Here is a 21581-nt window from a genome sequence, read left to right as displayed (position 1 = left end):
ATTAAAAGACAAAGACTAGTTTAACAAATCGAGAAAATTAATAGATCATCGGGCAAGCAACTGCCTCTATTTTTGTATTTGGGTGCCATTTCTGAAATTTAGACAGCATAACTAACCACAAAACATAAATAGAACTGAAACAATTAAAAAAGTATGTAATAAATAATGTACAAGTGTATACTCTATAGTTTATTGGGTGGAAAAAAAAATACACCCGTACCAAATACACGAGAATAACTTGTATGGAACAAATTCATTGTCATTTTGCATTTCATTCTGATGAGTCATGTGTAGGGAAACTTAAGCATAACATTGGACTAAAACGCTAAGGTGACGAAGAACTCGTTTTACGAGGTCATCTCTGGTCAAGGGGCTAAGGCAACATTAAGCTCTAAAATGGACAAAATTAGTAGCTAATCAAAAGGCTAAAGAGAATAAGGCTAAGTTTGGCCTCATCGATGCAACATGCAGCCTCAAAATAGACTAAGTTTGTAAAGTAATATAATATCAAGAGAAATAAATTATAGCCTAGTCTTAAAATTTGATGGGCTAAAACATAATTAAGCACTATGTTAGCCCTCTATTACTGTAGATAGCCTATGTTCTTTTTTAAAAAAGCAAATGTAAAATAACATCGTTACGCGTCTGTATATATATACGGGGGAGATTGCTTCTATTTTTGCGTTATAAATAGGAAGAGGAGTCCAATGATGAGTGACATCCTCACAAACGTAAGAGAATTGGATCTGACCCAAAAAATAATAACAAACAAAAATAAATAAATACTAACCGCAAGGGATAATAAAATTAATCCCACCAAAAAGCCCGAGACAACGGTAAGCTCTTCTTTTCTTCTCTTTTTCTTTTCAGAAAAAAAGGAAGAACAAGATCACAGTTTGTTGTGCTAAAAGTAGGAAAATCCAATCCGTGCCGGACTGTCCAATCCAGTGCAATCCCATCCCATCCAGCCTTTGATTCGGAATCGAAGTGAGAGAGACAGTGAGCTCAGAAACAACCAATCAAATCATTAGAAATGATGATTCATGCCACAGAGGAAGCACCGCGTTTCACTTGTTGATGCGACGGCGTTTGGGAGTGCGAGTGGGACTTCGCATTTGATATTGACACTGCAACAACAACCAGAGGAGGAGGAGGAGGAGGAGGAAGAAGAAGAAGAAGGAGGAGGATTAGTGTTAATTGTGGTTGATTGTGGTGGATTCGGTGCTTAATCCCGGCAATGAAATCGGATTAGGAGGGGCTGGCGGAGCAATGAAGGGCGGGGTTGCGGGCGGTAGTTATTCCGGCAAGCGGCGATGGAAGGGGTTGGTGATTGGAGTGTTGGGTCTGGTTTTTCTTTCCATGCTCGTTCCACTTCTCTTCCTTCTCGGCCTTCACAATGGCTTTCACCCTCCCGGTAACTGTCTCGCTCTCTCTCTCTCTCTCTAGATCTGTTTCTCTCAGATCCGATTTTGCTTTTGCAATGGTAGTTTTGGATCTCTCTCAAATCTCGATTTGTTCTTTTTGTTCATAATATGCAGGATATGTACCAGAACAACGAAATTCGCCTTCAGTAAGAACTAGAACTTTGTTTTGTTAATTTGGAATTGTTTTCTGTATCCTACATTCTTGGTGTTGATCTGTTTTATTTTTCTTTTTTCGAATTTTCGAATCGGTGTCAGATTGGAGGATATGGTACAAAAATCATCATAAATGCTTCTAATCTGTTAGGGGTAAACTATACTAGCCAGCTTTGTAAATCGAATTCATGGGTAGAAACACATTGGTGAAGATAAATTACTGATTATTTGGTTTCTTGCAGGGGGGTGGTTCGAAGCATGTAGATGATTTCGTGAAAAATTTCACACCAACCCTTTCAAAGGTTCGTTGCCTACTGCTCTGGTGTTAGGTTTTTTATGGTACCGCTGCTTTTCGTTTGATACAATGCTTAGTTAGTTATAGGGAAATAGGCTTGTAGATGAAACATCACTTAGCTTCCAGACAAATGCTACTGAAATGTGTGATATTTATTGATAAGGGCAATGTTTACGTGTTAAAATTCTTCAAAATTAGACATTGTGTCTCGTTGAGATAAATTCTGCTAGGAATTTGTTTATGTATTTAAGAGTTGTGATGCTGGAAAGTCTTAACTATTAATGTGTAAGGGGCCGGAAAGAATTTACATATGGTATTCATCAACTTCCTCATCCAGCCGGGTCATCTAAGAACTTTTAAGTCTTGGCGTGGTCCTCTAAAAAGTGTTAAAACTATGGGAAAATACAGCAATAATACAAAATAAGCTCTGAAGTATCCGAGTACTGTACACTTTAATTCATCACAACAAATTAACGAGTCACATGCAGTTAGCAGGTTTTGATTTTTCTTTCTCTATGTTTAGGCGTTGGCTAGATCCAATAACTGGATTAATGTGCCAATGGGCTTTGAATTATTCTAACACGTCTAAGAGTTCTTCAGGATGTGTTTTAGACTTTTTAGTTCAGGAGCTTGAGGAATAAATAGTATAGTAACCAATAGACACTTCCTTTCGAATTAGGACAAGTACAACTGTTTTGTTCAGTTACCAAACATCATAGGCTTTTGATTGGTTCTTGTGAATTGTACTCAATGTATTAAAAGCGTGAGGCGTTGGCGAGGCGTCCGAGGGATAGCCCAGCCTAGGTGTGAGGCGAAGCCTCACGGGACGGGACCTAAATTTTTTAATATATACACTGTGTGTACACATGTATTATATTAAAAAAGAAGAAGATTATTAATCAATAATCACCCTGAGCACACACATATATTATAAATACATACACACACACACACACACATATATATATATATAAAATAGAGGATGAAAAGCACAATGAGCACACATAACAATGCACGCAGACGGCACACACATCCTTTATATAAAAAATAAAATAAGAAAACAAGGCAGAGAGATGATAGTGCAAGGAAGAGGTATGAGGTAGTTAAAACCCTACCCAAAATTTGGGTTTGGGAGTAAAAAAAAAATTCCCCTGAGGGGCACCTAGGCGGCTCTGGCGGCGTCTTCCGCCGCCTAGGCGGCTCCGGCGACGCCTTCCGCCCACTCCCTCAAAACAAAGGCGGCAACCCTCAAGCCCAGCCTCACAGGGTGCCTAGGCGTGCCCTGAGGCGAGCCTTTTAAGACATTGATTGTACTTGATGGTGGAATCTGTGGCCCTATGTTCTATGTTTCTAACTGTAGGATATATGTACCTTCGTAGAATCTGAAAACTAATTATGGGCACATACAAATTTTTTTCTGTAAGTCTTGGCATTTAATCTGTCTTTGAGATGAGAAAATTAAAGATCCACAGTGAAGAAATATCTTTATAATTTACCATACTAGTTTCTCCATCTGTGGTTCTATTTATTTCGCGGGTCTTCCCAGTCTTTCATAGTTGCTGCCTAATTAACAGAATTTGTATCTTAGGAACACCTGCCTATCCAGGTTATTGTGGTTTGGGATAAGGCAGCCATTCACTAATCCATGATATGAGAATTAATTTTTTGACTCTAGTGTTTGGCATTTAAGGCCTATAGGAACCATTGCAGCAATATTTTATTCATTTGGTCTACAAACACGGTCAATAATTTGAGTGATGTGATTCAGGCATCTCAAGTCTTCAATGATCTGATTGATTTCTCTACCTTTATTTGTTTTGTGCCAGGATATACTAAAGAATATTTCACATAAAGCTGAAAATGAAACCAAAAATATCAGTGCTGTTCACAACAATGAACAAGCCAGTGTTGTTCACAACAATGAACAAGCCAGTGTCGTTCACAACAATGAACAAGCCAGTGTCGTCCACAGCAATGAACAATCAAAAGGCCTGTTAATGTTCGACGCCTTCTAAGGTTTGTCTATCCTTTTTACTTGCCACGTAATAGATTCTAACTCGAATTTTGTTTTCAGTAACTGCAGGAGTTTCAGCTCCACCTCATGATGGTCCGCACTCACTTCCCATTGAAAATGTATGCATGAATCGGCCATCTTTTTTCCTTGGAATCTGATTAACATGCTAACGGATTCTGTTCTTGTAGAGCTATTGCCTTCTGCTCTGTTTAATTTGGATCTTTGTGGCAGAACTCTAAAGCTGGTGACTCAGCTCAAATCATTGATTATGCGAAAGGTGGTGTGGATCAAAGTGGAAAATCATGCGAGTTGAAGTTTGGGAGCTACTGCCGTTGGCGTGAACAACATAGAGAAGACATGAAGGATGCTATGGTGAAGAGATTGAAGGATCAACTATTTGTGGCTCGAGCATATTTTCCTAGTATCGCGAAACTTCCATCACGGGACAAGTTGTCTCGTGAGTTGAGACAAAATATTCAGGAGGTGGAGCGTGTTCTTAGTGAAAGTACTACAGATGTTGATCTTCCCCTGCAGTAAGTCATGGAAACTATTCCTTTATATTCCCATTTTCTGCTCATTCAATGACAACAAAAAAGGGTTTGTACTTACAATTGACGTTTTAAGATCTGCTGGTTGAATTTGGTTGTCAAAATCGCCTTGAAAATGCACAAGTTCTCATAATTCATTCCTTCTTTCTTACAAGATTATGCTGCTGTTTTATATTTTTAATCTTATTCTGGGACAGTCCTATACTGGTTTTCTTAGATTTCTTTCATCATGGGCTATTGACAATGTTTCGAGCTTCCCCATTGAACTAAGCACAATGCCAATTGTTTCATCAGGATTGAGAAGAAGCTACAGAGGTTGCAAGCTTCAATAGCCAAAGCCAAAACATTCCGCGTGGATTGTAATAATGTTGACAAGAAACTGAGACAAATATATGATATGACTGAGGATGAAGCGAACTTCCACATGAAACAAAGTGTCTTTCTCTACCAACTTGCTGTCCAGACTATGCCAAAGAGCCACCATTGCCTGTCAATGAGACTGACTGTGGAATATTTCAGATCTCCTCTTGACAATACCGACTCCTCTCTGGCTGACAAATACGTTAATCGTGCATTCCAGCACTATGTCATATTCTCCACTAACGTACTTGCATCCTCAGTTGTAATCAACTCAACTGTAATGCATGCAAAAGTATGTATTTATTCTTTCTTCTGTATGTATTTTGCTGCTAGTTAGCTTCACTTCTTGTGATGACTCCAATTAACAAATTTTTTTATGTTTCAGGATAGTGGGAAACTGGTTTTTCACGTGCTCACGGATCAAGAGAATTACTTTGCAATGAAACTCTGGTTTTTCAGAAATACTTACAAGGAAGCAACGGTTGAGGTGTTAAACATTGAGCAGCTTAATCTAGACAACCGCAAACTATATCTTTCACTGCCTTTGGAGTTCCGTGTTTCCTATAGCATTGATGCCCAATCCAGAACAGAATACTTATCAACTTTTTCTCACTCGCACTATCTTCTCCCTGAGATATTCCAGAATTTGGAGAAAGTTGTGGTTCTGGATGATGATGTTGTTGTCCAGCAGGACTTGTCTGCTCTATGGAGCCTCAACATGGAAGGGAAAGTTAATGCTGCTGTGCAGTTGTGCTCAGTGAAGTTAAGTCTGCTGAAGAGCGTTCTTGGCAAGAACAGTTTCGATAAAAATTCATGCGCTTGGATGTCTGGATTGAATGTGATTGATCTGGTTAAGTGGAGAAAGCTCGATCTCTCTGAAACTTACAAAAAGTTTGTAACGGAGGTCAGTGACATCTTAAGTTCACCTAATACCTATATTCATTGTGATTTTTTTAATCAATGTTTAACAAAGAGCGGGAAAAAACATTCACTTTTAGAGTTGGGATGGAATGCTTGACCTCTTTGGGTTTCATCGTCTTTGGTGAGATGTTATGTCATTCAAAACCATTATTGTCATTCACATTTTCTGACATATTTGCATGAGCAGGGGACGACGCAAGAGGGGGGAAATGAAGCCGCTGCTCTACATGCAAGCTTGCTTACCTTTCGGGGCTTGATTTATCCTCTTGATGGTTCATGGGCTCTCTCTGGGCTAGGTCATGACTATAACATAGATGTTTATCCGATAAAGAAAGCCGCAGTGTTGCACTATAACGGGAAGATGAAACCTTGGCTTGAGTTAGGGATCCCAAAATACAAAAGTTACTGGAAGATTTTCCTGAACCGAGAAGATCAGTTCTTGAGCGACTGCAATGTGAATTCATGATGAGCTGATTGTCCGTGTTCACTACCAGAGGTTATATGAAACACGGGGCTCCAGAAGCACTAACCGATGGATGCCTTATTTTTCGGGTGCTGAGAATTTTGTTATCAAAGCTTCCAAGGCGAGGAAGTGATGCCCGCCCCAAGTTTCACACACATAAGTGTAATTCTTTTGGTAAATAAAAGACTCATAAAATTTTATTTTTCTTTCTGGAAAGAGCAGAAGGACGAAGCTCCCGGGATGGCAGCTGAAGCTTCTGAGGTTACCGCATTAGGAATACGAAGGGTGATCTGACGGACAATTCCGGTGGAAGTGTTTTGAAGGGGAAGTTGTTTGCTTAAGAGGAAAGCTGTTCAAATAGTTGTGTACACGCAGGAAAGGGTGGTAGCTATTATTTGTTTGTCCAACGTGATTCATTTACCATATTGTATTTTTATTTTATTTAATTTTTTTCAATTTTGTTTTTGTTAGGTGATATCAGGGGACTAATTCCTTTATAAATTGTATTTTGTTTTTCTCTGAACAAATCAATTTAACCATTGTCAAAATTGTGTGTTGTCGTCTTCATCTTCCTCTCCAGATCTCGGGTCTTACATGTTTAGTTGCACTTTCGTCGGCGTCCACTGTTTTTTTTTTCATTCTTTGTGTGTTTAGTAAGCGAAAGATACGTTAGAAATGAGAATGATACCACTCGAAATTTTGCATTTTTAATGATGTCCCATGACAGGGTTTGGGTTACGTGTTAATGAAACGTGGTAAGATAGTAGCATATGCTTTTCGACAACTTAAGAAGCATAACTTGGTCCTGGAGGATCATCACCACACAAGGACTGAGATAGACTAGACTAAAATGCGAGGCAACAATGTAGAGTTTTGGCAAAGGCCGGAAGCCTGACGGCAATAATGAAAGGTTGAGATTTAACCATATCTCACTTAGTTAAATCTCAACCGTTCACCGATGGCAAAAAATGTGCGAGAGAGAATTTTCAGACTTAGTAATGCGGCATGAAGGTAGAAGGCCTAGTCTCTCCCTACCCAAATCCCATAGTACCCCTAGTCAGGCCCGAAGGCTATAGACCCTAAAACCCAAGATTCTTCCAAAACACAAAATCGATTTCAATTAAAAAAAGTTTAAAGTGGGGTAATGATGGTAATTAAGCATAACAAGATAATACATTCAAACTCAGCAACCGCCTAAAACCCTGCACCCTGACGAAACATCATATTGATACATACATGGACAAAAGCATCTCAGTAGTGAAGGTTCGGATTTGGGGCGGCATGATACGGTGGCCGCCATGCGGAAGCGGTGAGCAAGCAGAGATCCTTCCACCCAAGCTTGAGAGTCCCATTGTCCTCCACCAGAGTGTACCCGTCGGAAGGGAACATCCCGAGCAGCAAGGTGGCCTGAGTTGCCGCATTTCCCGCCAGGGAAATGCCCCTGAACCCGCTCTGCTGAAACTTCTCCCTCCAGTTGTGGAACTTCACCTCTCCGCTCCTCGACGGCCCGCCCACTGCTAAAACGTTACGAATCTCTCTGGAGAGCAGCTGCTGCTCCACCACGTGCCTCTCCTCGCTCTCTTCGCCGTAGCTCGCTCCCAAGGAATCAAACAGGGCAGAGTAGTAGTGTATGGCCTCCACAAACCGGCCCAAGAACGAGCCAGCGTGGCTCAGGTCTTGCTCCACCACCGTTACCACTTTTGGCGCCAATCTGAATCAATAGTAACACAAAAATAAAAAAAACAATTCATATATAAACATGTGCTGAATTATATAATAAAATATGCAGCCATGAGACATTAGTCCGACCCTTCTACCTAAGTTTGAATCTTGCCCGTGAATTAAGATGTGGAAATTATTTCCGAACGCGACGCACACTCTTGTTTAATTCTACTTCTGAAGTCTTCTTTGAGTTTTTCAATCTAGGATCATAAACGTTTCCAAGTTTGAATCTTGTCCATAGATTAGAATACAGAAATTATTTTCGAACACTCATTTTCTTCCGAAGCGTCCTTTTGTTTAATTCTATTTCTAAATCTCCTTCTAACTTTTTCAATTTAAAGACCAGAAATAAACCGCGCGGTGAAAATGGAAGTTTAGAATCTCAAAATATCACTTTGTTAAAAGGTCAAAAAAAAAAAAAAAAAAAAATCAAATCTTTAATTTTTGCTTGCTTCCCACTATGAAGGTGCAGCTTTTTGCAGCTACTAGATTTGAAATGCGCATGAAAGTTGCAATTGATCTAAACCCAATAACATTATTTGTTTAACAATTAGTCAGCGCTAGCTAGTGTTTATTATAGTTCGAGACTTTGATCACCAACATCGATCGAAGACACCAAAAAGTGCAACCCAAAAGAAGCCCAGTTCGAATTTTCATGATATATTTACCCAGAAAAGTGGAAAAGCAAGAAATCAATCGGAATGGATTGGACTGGATTGAAGAGACGTTACCTCTGCAAAAGCCAGAGCGTGTTGGAATCGGAACCCGTGACATCGTAAAGCGAATGCTGCAACCAGTGCACCGCCACAGCCTCTCTCTTGCTGATATTCAGCCTCTCCGGGTCCAAGTTCCCAACTTTCTCCGCCACGGGGAAGAACTCGAACGGAAGCCCTAGCTTGTCTGCGAAATCGGACAACCGCTTTCCCGTGGCCTCCAGGGCCACCATTGAGGTCCCGAGCCCGGTGAGCCTGACGTATGGAGGACCGCCGGGTCTGGAGGCCAGGATGTGGAACAGCCCGGGCCATTGGAGGCCCTGCATTATGTCGAGATCGACGATGTGGACCCTGTCCTCCCGCTCGAACGCCTCCTGGATCGCCTGATTGGCGGTGAAGTGGGAGAACTTGACGAAGGGGCTGATGCCGTTGAAGACTTGGAAGGCGGAGACCATTTTTTGGGTGTAGGTGATGGGGACGGAGGAGTGAGGGAGGGAGGCGTAGATGCCGAGGCAGGAGCTGACGAGGCGGGCTGACATGGCTTCGGAGAAGTAGGCCGCGACGCGCTGGGCGGAGGTGCCGAATGGGGTGGAGAGCTCGGAAATTTCGAGGAGCATTTTGGTGGCTTCGTCGTAGTTGTCTGCGGAGACGGCCTCCGCGCATTGGAGGAGGAGGGTGAGGAGGTGTAGGCCTTCCTCGTCTCGCTTTTGCTGCCGCATCTCTTCTTTTTTCTCTCTGAGTAGGGAGACTGCTGAGGTTGTTGGTTGCGGCGGGGCTGTGGCGGTAGCGGTTGTGGGTGCGGGTGCAGCGGTTGGGGTGGTGGACTCCGCCGCAGGGGAAGAGGATGACGAGTTTTCTAATTGTTTGTCTTGTGTTTGATGAATTGCCTGATTAAAGGAAGGGCTTTGGTGATGTGGGTTTGTTTGGTTGCAGGTCATAGGGACATGAGTAGGGTTGGGTTGGGGTAGGGACAGCCCAACCCCTCCGCCACCCCCAGACCAGGACTGCAAGTACAAGTCATTGTTATCCGCCGTTGATGTGTTGAAGATTGCAACGTCATGTAGGGCACCAGAGTCCAGATTGAGCTTAAGAGCCCCGGGGCCAGGACCACCTTGTTGTCTACTCCTCATGTCTGGGATTGGGGTCGGATTAAAGCTCGGGACTGGAAGGGGCAGAGGAGGCGGCGGCGGCTCGGATATGGACCGGAGTCTGTACTCGAGGAGAGCCGCGAGGCTGGGGTTGCAAGGGAAGATAATCTCCCTAATATTGTGAATGAGCTGGGGGATGGAGACGTTGGTGGAGCTGTGGATGAGGTCCTTTATGATCCCGTCTATCCATGCCGTGGCGGCAGAGGAGCCGTCTTCCATGGCGGAAATAGTAGTAGCAGCGGTAGTAGGATTCGAAGGAGGAGTCTTTTCTGGTGGGAACAAGGGCAGACCAGAAAACCCACAAACGGCCGGAGTGGTAGTGATCTGGGTGGTGGTGGTCGTCGGCTGAATCGGAAGAGGGCGATGAAACGACAATGGATCGATAGGACCCCAGCTGCCAGCTGCTGCAGCGGAAGAAGGAGAAGGAGAAGGAGAAGGAGAAGGGGAAGGAGAAGCAGGTGACAATAAAGCCCCACCAGCTGACGTCAAAACGGTCAAATTTGTGGACGATGGTACGGGTAACAGCATAGTGGAGTAGTTGGGATAAAACATACTACTATTCACTTTACTGGGGTTGGGATTTTGATATGGGTTTGGATATACCGGCTGGACTGGCGGACTATTATTAATAATCCCGCGGCGGGAGAGCTGGAAGTAGTCCGAACCGGCGGTTCTGCTTGTCGGGGTGGTTTGGACTTCGATCTCGGACGCCATGCGCTTTCTCACCATCTTGGTTGGCTGCTGCTCGACGCTGCTGCTGTTGGAATTGGTAGTGCTGTTGTTCATAGGACAAGAAGGGCTTCCTCCACCGCCACCGTGGCTACTGCTGTTGTTTTTATTGCTGCCATTGCCGCTGATGTGGCCGCCGACATTGTCACCGAGGAGAGCACAAGCAGCCATTGAGAAGATTACTGGAGATCCTGGAGGACGACCTAACGGGACTAAATAGTGCTGGGACAAAGGGAGGAGAAGGTGTTTGGTGTTTGGGTTTCTTCATGGATTGGGTTGGTAATAAAAATGGGATCTTGGCAATGGGAGGAAGGAGGGGGATTGCAATGTCCCAAACAGATAACGGTGTGAAGATTGGGACAGCGGCCTTGGGATTCCTTCTTCTTCTCTCTCTTAAATCTCTCACAGTGTGTCTTTCTCTCTCTGGCTCGAAGTATTTCAAAGCAAAACACGAGGTCCCAACTCCCAAGTGGTAAGCTAGTTTAAATAATGTAAGTACGCCGAAGCTATGTCGCTTGGATGCATCTGGGATTTTTTCAGAACCGAGAAGAAAAAGGGGAGGGAGAGGGTGGCGAGAGGGTTGCTCGTGCTGGGAGAATGGGATTAATGGCGATTATCTAAACGTCTGTTTGCGGATGGATGAATTTAATTATGGGTAATGCAAGGTCAGCCAAAGTATTAAATTAAATTTCCAACCAAATGACGTGTAGCACGATAATAAATATTTAAATAATAATTCAATCATCAATAATCATAACATTTGGTTACAAATTTAATTTATAAATTTAGTCTCCTTAACATTATCCAGTAATTAAACCCTTCTTTTGATTTTGTTTTAACTTTCTAATTTGTCTCTAATGGATTAAATAATGGATAATACTACGTTGACCAAATTTCTAAACCAAATTTTGTAAACTAAATGATGTGGATGTTGATGATTGAATTATACTTAAGTGTTGATTAACGTGCTTATTTCTTATTGGTGACAGATCATTTGATTTGCAAATTTAGTTTAAAATTTTAGTTAATTAAATGACAAGAAAGTTGATGATTAGATTATTATGTAAGTGTTAATTAACGTGTTTATTTCTATTGGTTACACATCATTTGGTTTGTAAATTTAGTCTACAAATTTAATCTACCTAGCAATACTCTTACAAAATTAGAACTGTTTATATTATAAACTAGAAGTACTTCTACTCATAAGCGCATTTTGAAATTGGTATTTTATACTATTCATGGGACAATGGACTTTCTCTAGTCGTTGACTGCTTCTATAGGAAGAATTTTTTGTTCATCAACGCTTATGCTACAAGTGCTACGTACTAATATACTTCGAAGCATGTTGAGGAAAACTATAATCACATCTCCAGACTAATAAGGCTCATTTGAGATTGATTATTTAGAAAACACTTATACTCGTAAGGCTTTAGAATTGAAATCTTTTATAAGAATCGCAAATGCTTTCTAGAAAAGGACTTGAAAGTGCATTTTCAAATGCTTTTTAGAAGCGCTTTCAAGTTCTTTGTCAAACGTTGTCACAAGCACTTTCGATAGTCAAAAAAAAAAAAAAAACTTCAAGCCTTTCAGAAGCAGTCTCAAGCATGCCTTAAGTTATTCTATCATACGTGATAAAAAAACAATTTTAGTTGTCAGAAAATTCTTTTATACGTTTCAAAATTAAGCAGTTTCACACAAACCCTAATTTTTTTATCAATGTAATCATAAACGTTTCTAATTGTCAAAAAACACTTTTACCATTTTAAGAAACAATTACAACACAATCCCTAAGTGCTTCTGTTGTTCGAAAAAGACCCTAAGCGCTTCTTGAAAAAACACTTTTATAATAATACTTAATAAAAAATTTGTATCATAAACCGGATTTTGACCTTTATGAAAGCAATCTCAAATGTACCCGTAACGATTAATGGGAGTCAAGCTAGCTATCTAGCGATGGAAACAAACAAATGAGATTATAATTATCACATATATACAAGAAGATCGAGGGAAAGAAATGGAAGGGCGTGGGCTGTGGCTCTATGGCTCGTCGTAAAGCGTTTGACGTTTTCATTGGCATTCAGAACTCGGAACGACCATTACGATGATATCTCTCGATGCAAATTGATGTCTGTGGGATATCAGTCTATCGTTATTGTTACTGTCCACAGAAAGAAGATAAAACCCTAGCATGCACTACAAGTTAATGAACTTACCAAATCTAATATCTTCCATTTACTTTACCTGCCACAAATTAAAAGTGCCAACCTCTTTCTTTCATCAGGTTGGAATATTGGATCAGAGCATTTATTTTCGATGAAGTTGTTACATATTTTGGGGGACTGGTAGTACTCATGGGTGCAGCTACCACTCTTCAATTTGATTGTATATATAGGAAATTGTTCCTTGATTATTTATTCGTCAAACTATATCATGACAGTTGAGAAAATGAACTTGACCAAAGTAGTGGACTATATGATTATTGCAATGCACTACTTTGTATCTAGAAAATTGTAGCAATAGCCCTTCAATTTTAACCTAATTAGAACAATGATCAATCAACTAAAAATTTATGATCATTGGTCATTAACTCATCAAAATATGTAACTCATCAACTCTATCAAAATTCTGTCAAAATGAGTCATGCTGAAATGACTATTGCTACAATTGGGTTAAAATTGAAGGACTACTACTCAAAGTGGGTTAAAGTTGAGAGACCATTGCTACAATTGGGTTAGAGTTGAAGGACCATTTCTACACTTTTTCTCATTTGGTTTTCGATATTTGCCCCTTGATTTAGCCTCACGTGCGTGACACATGACTTATTTTGACATAACTTCTAATGGAGCGAACGAAATGGATCATAACTGCACGTTTTGATGAGTTAAGCAACTGATGTTCACAAATTTTTAGTTAAGAGACCATTGCTACAATTTCATCTTTTGTATGGATCATGATTTTGGGACTCTCGGTTTAGATTTTGAGACTTCAAATTGAATAGTTTACAATTTTTTGATGTTCATAATAAAAGTATCAAATGTTAAATTGCGAGTGTGAAAATTGCTACGTATCCTTTTTGTGTAACTCAATTCGAACTTTGTAAATAATCATGTTAAACTTTAGGTAATCGTGTTATATAGCCATTCAAGACATGTTTACTTGAAGTATATTCCGAGAAGAACTTTTTTCACTTAGTACCATGCTCTCGAAAAATAAACATTTTCATTCAACACCTATTGAGGCACATGACCAGTTCTCTTGTGGCACCAAATCTCCGCTCGGTTGGAGGACATCTCATGTTTGGCTCACACAAATATGATCACAACATAGGGAGTTCAATACTAAAATTTGTTGTAACTTATTATGGATAAGTTAATGGCAACTCAAAAATGTCTTTCTATATTTTTTGAAAAAGACTTTTATCCTTTTACTCATCCTATCAATTTTCCAAAAGAAAAAACACATATTGATGAGAAACCTTAAGAACCCTAGCCATCATAAACAAACTAAGCATAACTGCTTGGGTGACGAAGGGACATCCATCACGCAAAGGTAAATACAATTGCCGGAAACATTGGGCGACGAAGAGGGCGTCGCATAAAGCTCGTGACGTCAGACATTATGCAACAAAGAAAAGTTCTTCATCGCGTGAAATGAATGTTGCGCGGCGGATTTGGTTGTCGTTGTGTGAAATGAAGAGCGACGAATGAGTGTTCATTGCACATGATACTCCGAGCGACGAAACTGAGGTTCGACCCCCAGACCCTTGCACAACGGACATAAGGCCTTCGCAGTAAGATTTTTAAAATTATTATTTATTTATTTTTCATTTTAAATGATGATAATATTGTTTTATGTGTAAATTAATTTAATGAAATTAAAAACATAAAATGTAAAGAAGACTATTGAATTAAAAAATTATTGAAAGTATACATACAACGGAAAAGAAATATTTTAAAATTTGAAAACAATTTGAAAAAAAAAACTAGAATATATAGTCATCCACGTCACAATGGCTTGTTGGTGGTGTTGTTGCTGCATTGGGGGGTTGTGAGGTCGTAATTGTTGCGACGAGGGGATGGGAGGTCGTAGCTGCTGCAGCGGCGGCAGGCGCTGAGCAGGGGGGAGGGGGTGGGGGCAAGCTGAGACTGATGGGCAGCAATCTGCTCCTTTAGGTCCACCACTTCAAATGTCAATGATTCAACCTATTTTGTTCTCTGCCTTGAGGATGAGGCAGACGGGTTCCGAAGGCGGGCTTTCCCAAGCCCTTGGTGAACATTCCCCTGCGTACGACCGAGGGTCTGATCGATTGTGTCCATCATGATCTGTAAACTTGCATTGTCAGGGGGAACACTTCCTTGGTCGAGGTCTCTGGCGGAAGTTGGGAAGCCACCTCATCGCCCTTTTGCACCATGGTGGACTAGAAAAATGAAAACAAACAAAGTAATTTTAATATACATGTAATTAATATTAATACTAATTGAATATTAAAAAATTGAAATAACTTGCAAGAAGCTGCTTCGTTAGCTCATCCTTGGGCCAGACGTACACCTCCTTGAACATGTCAATCTCAGAAAACTTTGACCCCCCCTGAATAAAAAAAAAAAATTAACACATAAATTACCAATTGTGTAATAGAGAGTACAAAGAATCAAAACATAAAATAAATATACGGTTATCTTACGTCGCTCCTCCAACCTATAAGAGAAGCGTCATGCACCGTAGTGGTGAAAAAGTTTCTTTTTCGACCGATTGATTGAGTTTGCCTTCACTTTTTTTTTGCTGAATTAAAAAAAAAGTATTAGTTTAGATATTTATAAAAATTAATGAAAAAAATTAAATATTATTAAAAAATATAAAAGTTTTGATTAAATATTATTGAAATATATATTATACTTACGAGCTATTTCTCGTCTTGAAAATGGTTGTAGAGCCACTCCCATTCATCCCAACGATCCACCAACTCTATAAGGCACACAACTGCTAGAGCGGCATCTTGCCCGTCATATTTCTCATAATGCTTGTGGAGGTCGTTCTGCCATTGAGCGAACCTACCGGTGCAAAGGTCGTTGATGTACTAGTTTTGATTGGCATCGACGTTCGTGAGCTCATAGTGATGCTGCAAAACTCAACAAATAAATAGTAGTTAAAATTTATAATATTTGTATACTTTAATAAAAATTTAGTATTTGAGGTTGAAAATACTTATCAATAATTCATGAAGAACACCTTTTTTGACTTCAGGTAGGACAACTTTCCATGACTCCCACATGAGGGGGCAATGATTCATGATAACCGAGCCAATGTCGCTGGCCAACGCACTATGCTGCTCCTTTGTTGCAGTTGCACGATGTCGAGGATCCTACGTAATGGTGATCTTCTCGGTCGTGATGCGAGTGGTCTGTGATGTCTTTAAAAGTCTGCATAGGCCCCTGGTTTTTTATTTTTGAACAACCAAATAAACAAAGTAAACATTAGATAAATTCTATTTTCTACCAAAAATTCTGCGAAACCTCCCCTAAAAGTATAACATTTTCTAAAACCTGCAGACAATTTAACAATAAAAACAACGCATCCACCCAACAATTCAAACACTTTATACCAATTAGGGACTTTAAAACAAAATTTACAAATTGTATAAAGTGTTTTCACTTCTAATTGCATCATTGACCATGAATCTGTGAAGAAACTACACACATATTGGATTGCACATGTAATTAAGTTAGTTGAGAACAATATCGATGTAAGTAGTCTCATCTCTTTGAAATTTTAACACACCATATTCCTAACTTGAAAAATATACTAAAGATTTTCACTAATGAGAAAATAAAAGAATAAGAAAGACAACTTTTTAAGAGTGTAACCAAAGAATTTATCAACCAACTTTTTCTAAAGAAGATTGGGGATCTTCTTTTGTCATCCACCAACAGATTTCGGTATCCTCCTTGACAGTATTTTGTAATTAATGACTTTTTATGAACCTACCCGAAAAACCAAATAATTTCAAGTTTGATTTTCACAACAACCAAATAAACTTTCAAAATTTCAATTATACTATGAGAAAGATGCATTATCCTTCTGGGACCTCTCTCTATGAACAGAGGAAGCCTCACCAGATTGCTCAGCCTCCTCAGAACTCTGAGGCCATCGATGAGTCCGTCAGGCGCTTAGTAGAGGATGCGTCACCGAAGAAGTCGATGACATAGGAACCGTAGACACCGTTGGACTGAAAGATGTGACCGGAAGGACACCCATTGTGCCCATATTAGGTGGGGAGATGGCAGCAGCACTACCTGCTGAAGAAGGTGTCTAACTGACCCTACTAGCTACCTGACGGTTTGAAATTAAGTTCTACATCTATAAAAACAATAAATAAAAAAGTTACATTCCACTACTTTTAGTCAATTTATTAGAGTATATTACATGGCACATAATATACATAATCCACCAACACCAACATGTTTTTGTTTATGTTTTTCATATAAAAGCTATCAAATGTAGCAATGAATCCTAAGTAGCTTATCCGCCAATAGATCAGTAATAGACAAAGATCCAAATCCAAAGTAAAACACCAAATTCCCCTAAATTCCTTTTGTACTTGGAAGAGGGAAGGAATAACATGGGCTTTAACACTTTGACTATTCTAACCTATTAATAGCCAGGAAGCTAGAGGGAACAGATTATGGCTAAGAAAAGTGGCAGAAAATCATGAATACTAGATATTTACCATCAGACAGAAAATGAGAGATTGACATCTATAAGAACTCGATAATGATTAGTAGTAACTAATTAATCTGGTTTGGATATACTAAAAAAATATCCTAACCTGGAAGCAAAATAAGATATATCTTTAAATTCATTAATACCATTAAAGAAGGAATCAAATTATGAAATTACCCATACACGCGCAAAATATATATTCATGCACAATAAGAACATCTATAGTATCCCACATGCCTAAATATTAAATGTGCAAACCTATATGTATAACCTATTTACATGTCTTATGCAAAACTTACCATGGGCACAAGCATCAGTATGATAAAAATGAACAAGAGAAGTTAAAAGGACAAAACATGCAGATACAGGGACATACTACATTCAACCTCAAAAAAGGTTTGCCTTGTCTGTCAGTTGAACTAATGAGCTCTTCCTGAACAAGGACGCATACAATCAATAAACCCTATATTGAAAAACAGTTTGCAAGACAATGCAAAACTTTGCCCCCAACAATGTTGGGAAGCCTGTCAAACTTTACAAATCAAACAATCAAAATCATTAACAAGAGAAATGTCTAAACTTGACGCTATATTATGTACGTATATAAACTCCATATATTTTTACATATTAGACCTACTTCCATATAAAGCAACTAGATTTGCCATTAACAAGAGATGGCCAATGGAGCTTTGGTTCGTGTCTTGATTCACATTGACATTTAAATGTTGATATTTCTGACAAGTGATCGCTTAAAAGTACTAAGTTTATTTTTTGTTTGTTCTACATGTTGTTCTGATAATTTGATTTTTTACAACCTCTATGCATATTTTGACAATTCTTGATGGCCAACAGAGCTTTGATTCGTGTCCTGATTCACACTAACGTTACTAAATATCTAAATTTCAAGGTTGTAGATGGTAGTTTCGTGTATAACCAAGGGAAGGTGGGATTCCTAATAATTTTCAAGTTCATTGAGTGCTTATTCATGCATAATCTAAATGACATATATGAAACTACTAATCAATTAATAACATTAACAAGAGAAAGGTCTGAACTTGACGCTATATCATGTACATATATATAAACTCCATATATTTTTACATATTAAACCTACTTCCATATAAAGCAACTAGATTTACCTTGCATCCTGCCCAATTCGAAAACCATCACCCAATATTCTCAATTCAAAAATCATAACCCAATATTCTCAATTCGAAAACCCTAACCCAAGATTCCCAATTCGAACCCTAAATCCCTAATGCAAGATTCCTAATTCAAACCCTAAATCCCTAAATGTTCTAATTAAAACAATTCAACAGAAAAAATGAAAAACTGCACTAATAAATAATTGAATTAAGGGATAATGGGTGCTTACCTAGTACTATTACGGCTACGGTGAGATGGTGTGGCATTGAAGTGCAGTGAATGAGAAATAGAAAGTGACAGAGAGACAGAGAAACAGAGAGAGAGCGAGAGAGGAAAAGGCTGAGATAGTGAGTGATGAGAGCGAGAGATGGAAAGAATCTAGAGAGAGAGAGAGCAAAGTGAGATTCGGGTAGAATCGAGAGAAAGAGAGAAAGAAGATTGAGCTTCACATGCAAAGAATGAGAGAGAGATAGAGAGATGAGTGAAGGCGCTGAAATAAAAATGCGCTCAATTTTCGCCAAAAAAATCAAATTTTTACATGTTTGTGTGACAAGGGTGTTCTAATTTTCGTCATGCGACTAGTTTTCAGATAAAAAAAACAATTTTTTAAATATTTGCGCGACAAACATTTCCAAAATGTCGTCGCGCATATTTGTAAATTTAATTTATTTTTTTGTTTAAATAAATAAATAATTTTTTTTTGTTTAATTAATTTTTTACAAATTTTAAAGGAAACTTTTTTTTGTATACAAAATAAATATCATTACATTTACATCACAAATTTTCATTAATCTTTGTCTAAACTAGAATAAATATCATTACTTTCGTTCGATTCAAAGTCCTATTCCTCATCATCTGTAGGCTCGTCAACATCGTTGTTCACGTGCTCAGGTGCATTGTATCGCGGTAGATCTCTGAGGTCAATCATAATGGAGTCGATCGGTATTTCGATTTCAAAACCTCTGGCTACTTGATACGGTTCTTGTACAATAGTCATATCCCGCAGTGTACTCTGCACCAAGTTCCGTTGAAGTCTCTAGTTGTTGGTCAGTAATGTCACCATAATCATCATCGTTAGCAAGATCTCGATCCAAAATATCATACAACCATTTGTGCTCAATCTTCTGAACTATTTTCCATCCCATCTAGCCCTTAGGGTCATCTATATAGAAAATTTGTTTGGCCATTGTTGCCAAAATGTAGGTGTCGTCGTTATACCAACATCTATTAATGTTGACCAATAGCAAACCATCGTCTCGCTTAACACCTCTAACCCTACGTGGGTTTGTATCAAACCATTAACACTTAAACAGGATAACTTGGCAGCGATCTTTGTAAAGCAATTGCACAACACTTGTAAGTTTTCCATAGAAATTAATGTTTGTAATGTCGCCCGCACCCGGGACATATACCCCCTATTTTGCGTACACAGCTTGTCATCGCGATCAATTGCCAAAAACTTGATGCCATTTACATGATAACCGAAGTACAATTCTGGGCTTAAGGGCCCAACAGCCAAGTTGTACAATTCTTTAGTGTAAGTGGGCGAATTCATGTCCTTCAAGTTCTTCACCTAATTTAATGATAAAAAGTTGACGTCTTAGTTTACCATTTACAATTATGCAAATAACCCAAAACACAAACAACTTACATTTTCACGAAACCAAAGAGGAAACAATTCACGGTGCTTCTTGGCATATAAATGTGAAGGATGTTCCCGCTTCATCAACTCTTCATGCTCATCTAGGTAGGTAATTGTCTTGTCACAATTGTTAAGTACAAACCAATGTGCTACCTCCATGTCCTTTTTGTTAAACGACTTTCCTCTTATTGGTTCACCAAAGGATCATGCAATTTGGGCAAAAACAAAAAGTTTTTCACTTCTCACACCACCGTCATTATTGCGTTGCTGTCGATTGAACGTAGTCTCAACATCTTGTAGGTACATTGCACAAAATGTAAGCAACTCAAATGCGACCCGTACCTCCATAATTGATCCTTCGAGCTTTGCCTTATTCCGTACATTATTTTTTAATTCACCCAATAGTCTACATCAATAAACAAAATAACGTGTAAAATTAGTCAAATCGTACATACATCACGATCTAAAATATTTAGGGCGATTAAATACCTTTCTATCGGATACATCCATCGATAGTTGACGGGTCTGGCTAGAAATGCCTCCTCCGGTAAGTGAATCGTGACGTGGATCATGCTTATGAAGAAAGTTGGAGGAAATATTTGTTCAAACTTGCATAGCACTTCAATAATATCGTCGCGCAACTGTTTAACATTGGACTTGTGCAAAGATCTTGCAGTTAATTGAGAAAAATATCTCACCAACAACATAATCGGCTTCACCACATCTTTTGGCAAGAGGTGTTAAATTCCCACTAGAAGAAGGTGTTAAAGTATCACATGACAATCATGACTCTTGAGGCCTGAAAATTTTCCGCCATCCATGTTTGCGCAACGGCCGATGTTTGAAGCATACCCATCCAGACTGTATAGAATATAGAAATTGTAAAAACTCTTTCCTCTTATCAGGTTTCACCGAAAATGATGCAAGCTTCTTTTTGGCTATGTCTTCATCCCTCGTCATCTATAAACCTGGCCTAATGCCAATTTTTTCCAGATCGATCCGAGTTTTTATTATGTCCTTTGTTTTTTCCCTCGATGTCTAGTATAGTTTCAACCAGTGTATCAAACACATTTTTCTCAGCATGCATTACATTGATGTTGTGTCTCAATTTTAATTTGGATCAGTATGAGAGCTCGAACATGTGTCCAGTTTAGATATATGTTTGGTCTTGTCCTATTTACAGATTTGCCCAACGGAGCAAAATTCAGACGATTCACCTGAGCCAAAATTTCTTCTCTGGACCATTTTCTGGGTCTTGGCCGGTCTCTGTGCCATTGAAGAAGGCTGTCTAGTTCTGACTCCACTCATGGTCTCACGACAACCATTTATGATGCCCTAGGTAACAAACTTTTCTCGCGTGCCAACTAGATGTTGTGGTCTGTTTGCAAACTGGGCATGCGTAATAACCCTTAGTGCTCTACCCAGACATCATAGTGTACGTAAGAAAATCTTTTATAGTCCACATCACTGCTGCTCTCAAAGTGAACATCTTCCCGATAGATTTATCGTACGTGCGAACACCATTTTCCTATAATTCTTTTAGTTCATCGACCAACGGTTGTAAATAAATATCAATAGACGTGCCT

General features: G+C 39.2%; 2 protein-coding genes across 3 annotated transcripts; one reads left to right on the top strand and one right to left on the bottom strand.

Moving 5' to 3' along the window:
• The first annotated feature begins 752 nt into the window (after positions 1-752).
• On the top strand, positions 753-6733 carry LOC137722694 (probable galacturonosyltransferase 7). Of its 2 annotated transcripts, XM_068461754.1 has the most exons (10): positions 753-1414; positions 1539-1570; positions 1680-1730; positions 1820-1879; positions 3699-3861; positions 3947-4005; positions 4118-4419; positions 4729-5086; positions 5180-5698; positions 5903-6733. In XM_068461754.1, the coding sequence occupies exons 1-10, from the start codon at positions 1270-1272 to the stop codon at positions 6179-6181; spliced, it is 1968 nt and encodes a 655-aa protein (XP_068317855.1). In that variant the 5' UTR covers positions 753-1269; the 3' UTR covers positions 6182-6733. The 2 variants fall into 2 exon arrangements, with proteins under 2 accessions (XP_068317855.1, XP_068317856.1); XM_068461755.1 differs by lacking the exon at positions 1680-1730.
• Positions 6734-7279: 546 nt separating this feature from the next.
• On the bottom strand, positions 7280-11090 carry LOC137723399 (protein SCARECROW-like). Its single transcript, XM_068462592.1, has 2 exons — positions 8632-11090; positions 7280-7889 (listed from the first exon to the last, which is right to left on the bottom strand). Exons 1-2 carry the CDS (start codon positions 10659-10661, stop codon positions 7430-7432), a joined length of 2490 nt encoding a protein of 829 aa, XP_068318693.1. The 5' UTR covers positions 10662-11090; the 3' UTR covers positions 7280-7429.
• Between the last annotated feature and the right edge of the window lie 10491 nt (positions 11091-21581).

The sequence above is a fragment of the Pyrus communis genome, chromosome 17 (genome assembly GCF_963583255.1).
Source record: "Pyrus communis chromosome 17, drPyrComm1.1, whole genome shotgun sequence".
Lineage (NCBI taxonomy): Eukaryota > Viridiplantae > Streptophyta > Magnoliopsida > Rosales > Rosaceae > Pyrus > Pyrus communis.
The sequence above is the reverse complement of the archived record's forward strand: the minus strand, read 5'-3'. Positions and strand labels throughout refer to the sequence as shown.